The sequence below is a fragment of the Aythya ferina genome, assembly GCF_964211825.1.
Source record: "Aythya ferina genome assembly, chromosome: 14".
Lineage (NCBI taxonomy): Eukaryota > Metazoa > Chordata > Aves > Anseriformes > Anatidae > Aythya > Aythya ferina.
The window spans coordinates 11,018,136-11,028,529 of record NC_140312.1 but is presented as its reverse complement, the minus strand read 5'-3'; the positions used below and the strand labels follow the sequence as shown (position 1 = coordinate 11,028,529).

General features: G+C 53.0%; 1 protein-coding gene across 1 annotated transcript in view; it reads right to left on the bottom strand.

Moving 5' to 3' along the window:
- Positions 1-107: 107 nt before the first annotated feature.
- The window catches only part of PFDN1 (prefoldin subunit 1), a 31,931-nt gene continuing 21,644 nt past the window's right edge, over positions 108-10,394 (bottom strand). Inside the window, exon 4 of the mRNA XM_084535863.1 lies at positions 108-327. Coding sequence (XP_084391989.1) covers positions 244-327 — 84 coding nt within the window. The 3' untranslated portion in view covers positions 108-243. The remainder of the gene's footprint in view (positions 328-10,394) is intronic.

Genomic DNA, 10,394 nt, shown 5'->3' with positions numbered 1-10,394 from the left:
GAGGCAAGCAGGATTCCCCGGGGACACCCACCCCGAGCCCTGTTACCACCTACTTCAAACTCCAGTGGGGGAGGCAGCAGCTGCGCAACACAGAGGCAGAGAGGAGCTAACACAGGCTGTGGGGTAGAGTTTATTGACACTGCCAAGTAGCAGCCATCGCGTAGACCCGCAGTGGTGAGCGGCACCGGCGGAGCTGCCCAGCATCACCCAGAGGGTGCCGCAGGCCTGTCGGGAACCACGCAGCTACTGCGCCCTCCGGGCCATCAGCATCTCTCTGATGTTATCTTCTGCTTCCTTCACGCTTCGTTCCAGGTACGACTTCTTCTGCTGCAAGGCAGAAACCCAGAGGGGAGTTAATGTCCAGCCTGGCACCAGCAGCACAGGGAGGCGATCAGGGCAGAGCCCCCAGCAGCCTGCTGAGGGCGCACACACCGCGGCGTGCTTGCCCCGGTGCGAGAGTCGTTTTCATTTCCAGAGGCATCCTGGAAGTGTTAATATTGAATCTTTCTTGCCTGGGCAATGTTTACACAGAGTTTGAGTTCTGCTCCCTCTGAGACCTCCTCCTCAGAGCTGTGGGATTATTTCAACAGCGGAGCTGCACAAAGTGTCTGACATCAAATGTAGCAGTGAAAAAAAGGAAATCACACCCCGTAAAGTTTGGAGCCCAGAGATAAATTAATATGCTGGAGCCTGCTTATGCTATCAGCAACCCGCACCAGAACCCTTTCACACTCAGGTTAAAAAAGGCTCTTTTTTCCCAGCTGGGTGTTTTCAGAAACCAGACCCTCTTTTCTATCTGCCGCATGTTCAGAAATTCCCTGCCATCATCACAAAATGTGTTTCTTTAATCATCTTTAATTAGTCCAGGCTTGGCAGGGAAGCAGACCGAAGCTGTGCATCCCAAGATAGGAATTCACCATGCAGCATTTTTTCCTGCTCGTCTGGGTTCTCCTAGGTGACTGGAAAAATCTGCAACTGGCTCCCTTGACTATTTTCTCTGGGTTTCCAAACAACAGACACAACAGTCTCCCACGGATGCCAGGCCCACAGAAAGCAGCCCTGTCCATGTGCTGCTGGGCGCCAGGAAATCGCCGCTCCAGTGCTTGCTGATGGGCTGGGGGAAGCCCGGGGCAGGCTCCCCGGCGGTGGGCTCACGGAGGGGTCACCCAGCAGCTTTTGGGCTGCACAACCACCTGCTGAGGCACACGCAGGGCTCCACAGGCTGCAGCTGCCTGCACACAGGGCGTGCAGGTGCAGGGCTCGCTGCCCACGCAGCACCGCAGTCCTCGCCTCCGCAAAGCCCAGCGGGGAACACTGAGATGCGATGCGCCCAGCACAGCTCTCCCCGGGGTGGTGACAGCCCCAGCCTAGCAAATGCTCCTTCACACCAGCCCGGGGAGCTTGGTACATCCCTGTCCTGGGGATGTGCAAGGTGCCAATAACCATGGGCAGGATTATTCTCATGTTACAGAGCCTCAGCCTTGAGCATCCTGTCACAGGCTCCACCGAACCACCTCTAAACACGTGCAGAAGAACCCAGTGTGATATGAATGATCCCTCCCAATCCCCCCCAAGCTCATCCAAGTGATGAGAGGAGGGGAAACGGCCTCAAGTTGCACCGGGGAGGTTTGGGTTGGGTATTAGGAGAAACTCCTTTACCCAAAATGTTTTGTGGCACTGGCAGGGGCTGCTCAGGGAAGTGGTTGAGTCGCCATCCCTGGAGGTCTTCAAGAAACGTGGAGATGTAGAACTTGGTGGCATGGCTCAGTGGTGGACTTGTCAGTACTGGGTTAAAGGTTGGACTAGATGATCTCAGAGGTCTTTCCCAATCTGAATGATTCTCTGAAAGCCAAGAATAGCTACAGGGGACATGGGAGGTCCTCAGCACTGCTCAGCCACACATGGGAAACTGCAGAGGGGGAGAACAAAAAGGGCTAAAACGCTGCTCCGGGGTGCTCACCCCCGGCCACTGCCTTGCTGAAGCAGAGCAGCACCCTGCTGCTCAGGGGTGGTGTGGAAACAGGGCACACACGGCCACCAAAAGCACACACTGAGCAGCACCCTCCCGATGGCTGTGGGCAAAGGGGGGGGAGTTGGGTGTGAGCCCCCTTTTTGCCAGATTGCAAAAAATGCCAAGTCAATGCTCCCCTGGCAGCTTCCTGAATGATTCTTACACGGACACAGAGCTGGGATGCAGAACACAAAAGGAAAACCCACTAGCACGTGATAGGGCCCTGCTGCCACCACTCTGCACCCATCCCCTCACAGCTGACCCCACAGTGACACCTCCGTGTACCTGACAAGTGCCTATGCTGCAAGGACACCCCTTCCAGTCCCATTTCCAAATACTGAAGGACTTTTATTTAAATAGGAAAGGTTGTTAACAAAAGCCATGGCCATGGTTCATCTCTCTCGCCAATGGTCCCCCGACACCCGGGATCCCTGGTGCTTTTCAGAGCTGCTTTTCAGGAAACTGGTGGAGAGGAAGCACCCTGTGGGTTACCACTGCTAATGACTTCCCAGCACGGCGCTGACGCCCTGGCAGGGCAGGACTTCTGTGTTCTCCTGCTGCTCCTGGAAGACGTGGATGGATTTCACATCTGGGGAACTGAACGTGAAGGCTGGGAGGGGAAGAGACGTCAGAGAGAAGCTGCACGGGTCTGCGCTCAGAGGAAGCTCCCAGAGTTGCAGCCTCCTCGCTCTGCTGGCTATAGGAGGAGAGCAGCTCCAGCAGAGCCCATTTCTATGCATTCAAAACATTTTTTTATATTATTCTACAAAACAGACCCTTTATCCTCTCCATTCCCCACCTATGCCCACCAGGAAAGAGACATTTGAAGAGATCACCCCTCTGCTGGCAGCCGGGCTCCTGCAGACAGCCCAGGGCTGGCCATGAGGCAGCATCCGCACACAGACAGGACCTGAGAGGCCTCAAATAATGGTTTGGGGACCCTGACACAGGGGGACTGCAAACATGCACGGCTAGGGAACTGCTGGAGAGTCTTTGAGCCTCACCTCCCCATGTATAAGTGGTTTGAGTGTTAATCTGGCCCAACGCACTGCAGAAGTGCCCATGGGTGCCATGGGGAACGTACACGGACCTCTGTCACACGCTCCTGTGCTTGTTGTGTTTTGCCCTCACCTCTTGTGGGGTGAAATAGGGGAGCAAGGGTGTTAGAGCACACGGGGCATGGCAAGGGGACACTCTGTTCGGTAAGCATCACCTGCAGGCACGGGCTGGGCAGGATTTTGGAAATTTGCATTTTCCCTCAATCCCTCTCCTCGGTTACGCAGTTTCTAGCAGAAAATGATGGGGAAAGAGGATCTGTACTGATCCTGATGCTTTTACTCCTTTCTCCCAAAAGCGGTCTCCACGCAGACTCATCCCTTCAGAGGCCATGGCACCAAACCTCTTCGAGCTGGGGCCAGCTGGGGATCCAGCTGAGAGGGAGCAGCGCAGGGCAAAGCGGAGCAGGCTGAGCAGCCACACCAGGGACAAGGAAACGAGGCGGGAGCTGGGGGAAGAGAGCTGTGGGGAGCACAGGCAGCACCCAACCTGCACCCCCCAGCACAGCCCCTTCCATCCCATCAGTGCTCAGGGAGATCCTGCTGCTGGGGCAGGCAAGGGAAATGCTGCACCCACAGTTCGGAGCCTGAAAGCTTTCTGAGCTGTTCTCCAGGCCGGCAGCATGCAGCGCCAGAGCCAGCACAGCAGCGCCAGAGCTGGCTCTCACCTGGACCAACGGCCCACGTAAAGGAGGGTGAGGGGCAGACTATCACGATATTTTCCTATGTGTGTGGCAGGAGCAAGGTGTTCCTTCCTGAGAAGCTGCAGCCCGGTTTCTGCTTAGGTAATCACAGGAGAAAGAGCAGGAACTTACATGCAAAACTCTCCTCGCCACAATTACTGGGGTCTAGACAGGAAACTCGGTGTCTATCTGATCCTCCTTCCTGGGGAGCAGCTCTGTGAGCAAGCCCAGCTGACACATATTCTGCCTCGTCACACCAGCGCTGAGAAAACCAAGTAATGGGTCTGGCAGCGCTGCTCTGAAGTCATCCTTGAGGCTGTTCCAGTCCTGCCAGATCCGCTGGGCTGGCAGTAACTGCTGGCTGCACAAGAAACACCATCTGCAGCCTCCCCAAACCCCACATCCAAGACTTTCCGACCTTGATGCTGACCTGCAGCCCCAAGGCATCTGACCCGAAGCACCGGGCCAGCCCGTGGCTGCGAGGCTGTAGCTCCTCAGGGGATGAGCTGTGTGTATTTTCCTGTGGAGGAGCATTTAGTGCTCCAAGCAGGAATCTGCTGCTGCGTGTGCCAAGGCAAGTGCAGTTAGAAGCACATTTCCAGTGCGATGCCAGAACTGTGCTGCTAATTTGGGTCCCGAACGAAATCGAAGGCTGCTGAGACTCCTTCCCTAGCCCGTTAACCCCGGTGCTCACCAGTTGGAGCCTGAGCTGGCCCCGGCAGCACACTGGCCCTGTGTGGTGTATGCACGGAAAGCTGCTGACTTGGGAAGCTTCGGAGCACGCACACTGCAGATTCAGAGCTCGTATCTGCACCCACACCGTTAGAGCCAGAAACTGCCTTCTAGCACAAGAAAAACACCAACCAGCCAGCCTACAAGCTCCAGTGTGCCTTTGGAGAGACCAAGTGGTTACCCAAAGCAGAGAGGCACACGGCTGCCCGAGTCATGGAGCCTCAGGGAGGGATTGAGGAAGGAGACTTGCTTTGGAAAGCCAGTAGGTGAAGGTGACACTCACCGTTCTGCTCTCAGGAAAGCCTACGTCCACGGCCTGCAACCAACACCACCACGCTCCGCAGTGAAGCTGGGCAGTCCAGTGAGGTGCTGGCATCTCACCAGCAGTTACAAGAAAAGCACTAAGGAAGAAATACAGGGAGCACGGCAGGAAGATGTGAATTCGCCAGTCCTGGTTCACACCTGTCTTGGGTTTAAGCCAGGCTGGATGGGGCTTTGAGCAACCTGGTCTAGTGGGAGGTGTCCCTGCCCATGGCAGGAGGCTGGAACTGGATGAGCTTTAAGGTCCCTTCCAACCCAAACCATTCTGTGATTCTGCATTCACTGCAAAATACACTTCTTGGGTGCTGCTGAAGAGGCACAGTTTCTGGAGCCCCCTCTGCCTTGCTGAAGCACCCAGCAAGCCCTCCCCACCCAGCACGCAATGCACACAGCACCAAAACCCCCGGGGTTCCTGCACCCACTATTTGGGGTGACAGCCTCTCAACCCCCCTCCTTCTCTGCTGCTTCCCCACCCAGGAAGGGGGCTGGGACACCCGGTACAGACACCCTGCTACAGGTTAGCAAGGTCTAGGCTGCATGGGGGCTGCTTTCATGCTGAGCTGCTCACAAGAAGCCAGCACAGTTAGTGCCTCCAAGCCTGTAGTTTCACAATTTCTTCAAGCCAGTCCTGTAGCCAACAAGAGTTATCTTCCCTCGCCAGGAAGGGCTGCCGTGGCTGGAAGCAAAACAAGTCACAGGCCTGAAAACAAGCCCTGAAGAAATGTTTTCTCTTCAATCTTCTTTCTGGAACCAGGTTTGCCACGCTAATGGCTACCTGGCGCCCAGATGGAGGGCAGGGAACTACAGCCAAGGCTTCTTTGGGCAGCAGAGCAAATCCATCCTGCAGGCTACAGGGCTGAGCTGCCCAACGCCTATGTGTGGCTCAGGAGCCCTGCTAAGGCTCTCCTGCTCCCTGACTGCAGAGGGTGCCCTGCCCCTGCCTGGCCGTGCTCACCTCACCCCTCCCAAATCTCAGGAGCTTCCCACACCTCCAGGCCCTGCTGCAGCCTTGAAGGGAGGAACAGCACAGGGTAACCTGCACGTGTTTTCAGAAGAGCTGCAAAAAGTAAAATTGCTACCTCCCACCTGCTCAGAGGACGATGCAACCAAAAATACGACCAGTTTCTGCCACAGCCACGTCAGACAGCGTGTGGTGCTCGCGGGGAGTCTACAGAAGGAAGAGAGGACAACTGTGCAGCTTCTGGCTGGCATCCACAGCAGCCCTCCTGCAGGGCAGTTGCTTCACAGGGTGCCCACTGTGACCCCAAGGGGGTTGCCCGCAGCTCACAGGCGGCGCCGTGATGCCTGGAGTCCTCTGTGCCTCACCTGGGGACAACGTGCAAGCTCTTTGAAAGCATCACCTTGAGCAGCCTCAGTCAGCAGCTAGGTGAGGCAACACCCCCAGACCTTCATCTGCTGCTCCTGCTTCTCACTGGTGTGCAGCAAAGAAACAAGTCCGTGCCCCAGTGATTATGCTTAAAGTGAAAACGATGCCGTGAACTCTTGCTGCTGCTGTTACCCTGTGCCACGGCTCGCCCTGGCACTTCACTCCCTGTCACAGGTAAACTGCTGCCAGCACGCTCCCCGGTCGGCTCCGTGCTATTTGCTCTCAGCAGCTGCTGCGGAAATAATAGATTTAATGCAAATAAACCTGCAGGTCACAACCCCGAAGAACAACAGGAGCTCCGGTTCGCAGGCAGAGCTGGTGACCTTCTGGCACCGCGTGAACTTCCCACCTCCACTGGTGTTGCATCACGCTGCAAGAAACCAAGCCTTTGTTGAGAGGCACAGTGACACAGCCAGGCCGTGCATTCCTGGCAGATTAAAGAGCCAGCATCCACAAATTCCACAGCAAGGAAAAACTATTATTCAGCTCCCCGTGGACTGGATTGAAATGATCAAGGCCACGTATTCCCACAATGCTGTGATTTAGACACCTCTGTCTTCAGAGCCTGCCAGCGCTGGCCACACCAGCACACATCTCCTGAGCACTGTCCAGGGTGGGTAACTCAGTGCAGTGCTTCAAGGCAGGCGTGCTCGGCTCCGAAAGACAGCACAGCACTTCTGTTCTCAGCAAGAAACCAACACACAGCAGCCAAAGTCTACTCCTGTTGCATAATGCCTAGCACTCGCATGTGAGTTCCCTTTTTCAAACAGCGTTTTGTCATTCAATTCCTATTCCTTTCACTCTTTAAATTCTACTTTTTTCTCTTCACCTCAGCCAGAAAAAAAACAAACATCTCTCTCTACCCCTGACCTGCAAACACAAATGTGAAGTGCATGAACCCAAACAAAAGTGTCTCCATGGAAATGTAAGGATCTGGTATTGGAACATGCCTCCTCATTTCAGGTTTAAAAAATAATAATAATAATAAAAAAATCTGCAATCCCTAACTTGTGAGGATGAAACAAGCGGGCAGGTTCCTTTCTAGAGAAGGCCTCCCCGTGGCTTGCAGCACGCTCAGCTGCTGGCATGCTGCTCCTGTGCTCAGAAGGCTGTTGTGGAGGAATGCCACAGAGTCTTCAGGCATGATGCCGTGCTTCAAATAGGAGCCTTGATATAACTCATCTTGTGACAGTCTCAATAAACCTGCTAGCCTAAAGTTTCTGTATCTCCCAAAGTTAACCCAGGTCATTTTTGGCATTCCTCGCGGGCTCTGTGTGTGCACTCTTTGGGAAAGTGATAAGCAGCTCCCCAGACGGAGCTGGGTGCACACGCTCATCTGCAGAGGGATCTTCCCAAGAGGGAGGAGAGCCGTGCGGCCAGCACAGGGGGGGCAGGCAGCAGCAGCAGCAGCACATCTCTCTTACTCGAGGGCCGCCGCTGCTGCTGGGATGGTTGGAATCACCCAAATACCTCCCGCCAGAGACCAGCACCCTGAGCCACCACCATTTGCCGCGGCACGTCAGATATTTTGGTCAGCCTCAAATCGCTGAAGCTGGCGTGCCGAAGACGTGCGCTTTGCTTAATGTCACGGCCATCTGAAACTGGTAAATGGGGAAGGGGCAGACGTGCCAAGCAGCAGCCAGCTGTTCCTGCTTTGGGAGAAACTCCCGTACAGTGGGCACCACTGACAGGGCTGGGAGGGTGAGTCCCACACCCTGCTGGGTCCACCCAGCACCGCACATAGTACACATTGGGAATTACACACTGCAGCAACCACCAAATATTTAGATACTCTTCAAGACTTTCCAAGCACGGTTATTGCTCTCAGGAAGTTGCCTACAGTTTGCCCAAGAGTAAAGTGCAATAGGAAGGGAGTAGAGCCAGTTTCTGATGACAGCTGCTGACAGAAGCACGATGATGCCATTCACCTAGGAGGAGAAGTGATGATTCACATCCCTGGGTTTTCCCTTAGCCACTCATTCCAGAAGGCAATGGGGATTCTTGGTCACTTCGGAGCCGTCTGGATTACAATTGAGAGCAGAGGCTGTCCCAGGTAGACCTAGGAGATATAACTCATATCGTGATATAACTCATATCAAGGCTCCTATTTGAAGGCTGTCCCAAGTAGAAAGGAGACCTAGTGTACCTGCCAACTCCGGGGGATCTTTAGAAGCACCTGCCTAAAGAATTGCTGGTGCAAATCTGCCTTCACCATGTACTGATCCTACCCACAGTACTACCAGAAGGGCTTCCAACATCATTATTATAGGGCTTTGAGACAATGAGGAACATATTCTGAAAAAAACTAGTTTGGAAGAGCATTCACTGCTTTCCAAACACGGTACTACAGAGGCAACCCTTGGAGAGATGCTGGGGTGAAGTAACGGGCAGGAGAACATAGCTGCAGAGCACCCTGTCTGTACCAAAGCCCCAGCCCATGCTGGAGCATGCTTCACACTAAGTGTCGTGTCAGCCACACATGCCAGCGTATTAATGAGAGGTGGAGCCAGGTGCTTTCCCCAAATGGGAAGTGACGATTGTTCCAGTGAACTTCTGCACCCTAGCCTGACGTTTACTACAAAAGAAAGCTAACTGGGAAGATTTCAGTAGGTGGCAGCAAGAAATACATTATCAGCTCAGAAACTCCCTTTAGGAGATGTCTTCTTGGAAACGTTACCCATTTAGAGCAGGGATTTCAGAGGGACATTGTTTTAAGCCCACTACAATACGCCTGACTAGACTCATGACAGCAGAGTCAGGTCAAATACAGAGAATTTAGGGAGGGAAAACTTACCCAGATTCTGAAAATCCCCACTTTCTGCACGCAAATGTCCCTCACCAAACTGCCTCTTGCAAAATGTGCTAAGTTCCTTAATTTTGTGCTTGGGTTTCTGTACTCCTGCAGTCAGTACCAAGTGACCAGAGCATCTCCTGGCACTGTGACTCTTGTAAAATCACGCCATACCTTTCATCCAGATCTTACAGTTCAGGCCAAACGAGGCCATTTTTTGATGTAAAATCACTCCTGCAAATTTCAAAGACTCAGAGAGCAACAAGAAGATGTGAACTCCCAACTAACCATCATCCCCTCACCCAGCCAAGTTGGACACCCTTGGACTCACCTGCCTCACCGACAGAGCGGGCACTGCCACATCCCCACTAGGAACACATTTTCGGGCAGATTAGCAAAGTAAACCAGGCAGTGGCACGGGGCCAGCAGGAAGTTGTGACAACCTCCTGCATACCCAGCGAGCAAGGTGTGGTTTTGCAAAGCTGACTCAGGGCTGGGTCAGGTCTCTCACACGCAGGAGCACGCTTTCCAAATAAAGGCTTCCTGTTCTCCCCAGGCAAGACAAGGGGGCTGGGGTGCCAGATACAGATAATCCCCCTCCCCAGAGCCACTGAATTGCCTGGTACAAAGGACAGCAAGGAGTGACTGCATGGTCCTGGTGACTCAGTCAAGTGCAGCGGCATTGGTTTGTGACTAACTATTACTCACACGACGAAGAATTCGGAGGGAGCAACATCCAGCTATCCTCATTGCTTTGGATACTTCCGCAGCCAGAAGTACAAAGGAAAGCTTTGACAATGATTCAGACCCTGATTTAAAACGACAAAGAAAGGCTTATCTATCAATTTTATGTTCAGATGATTTCAATGTATTCATAAGAGCACTTTAACGCTAATCAGAGGAAACAAGCAACTTTCAGACCCAGATGACTAAATGTAGGCTCCTGGGTGGACAAACCATTTAGACAGAAGAAGATTTATTTTTCTAGTAATGCGTAATGTTCTTCACTTTTCTCTGAATTGCAAAGAAACACTAGTGTATTGGCGAATTTTACTTTGAAAAGCTTTTTCCGCTAGTTTCATTTTTTGTCAGAGCAAAACCAAAAATCCTAAACTTCTAGGATAATTGTATTTCGAAAGCATCTCTATAGGTAGGCTCTGAAGGATTTAAAAGTGAACAACATTCACGTTCATTATTCTCCTACTTTTAAAATCTACAGTTATCCACCTAAAATTACAGGGGACAGAGGAGATGCCAAATTCCAGTTCGCCCTTGTTGAGGCCTTTGCCCTCTCAGCCACTTTGCGTGCTTAATCTGCAAGCTGTAGCGCAGTGGAGAGTAACAAATAATCACTAATTAACTAGGTCCTTGCAAAAACTGTGGAGTTTGAAATTTTTTTGCTGTGAGTGAGTGC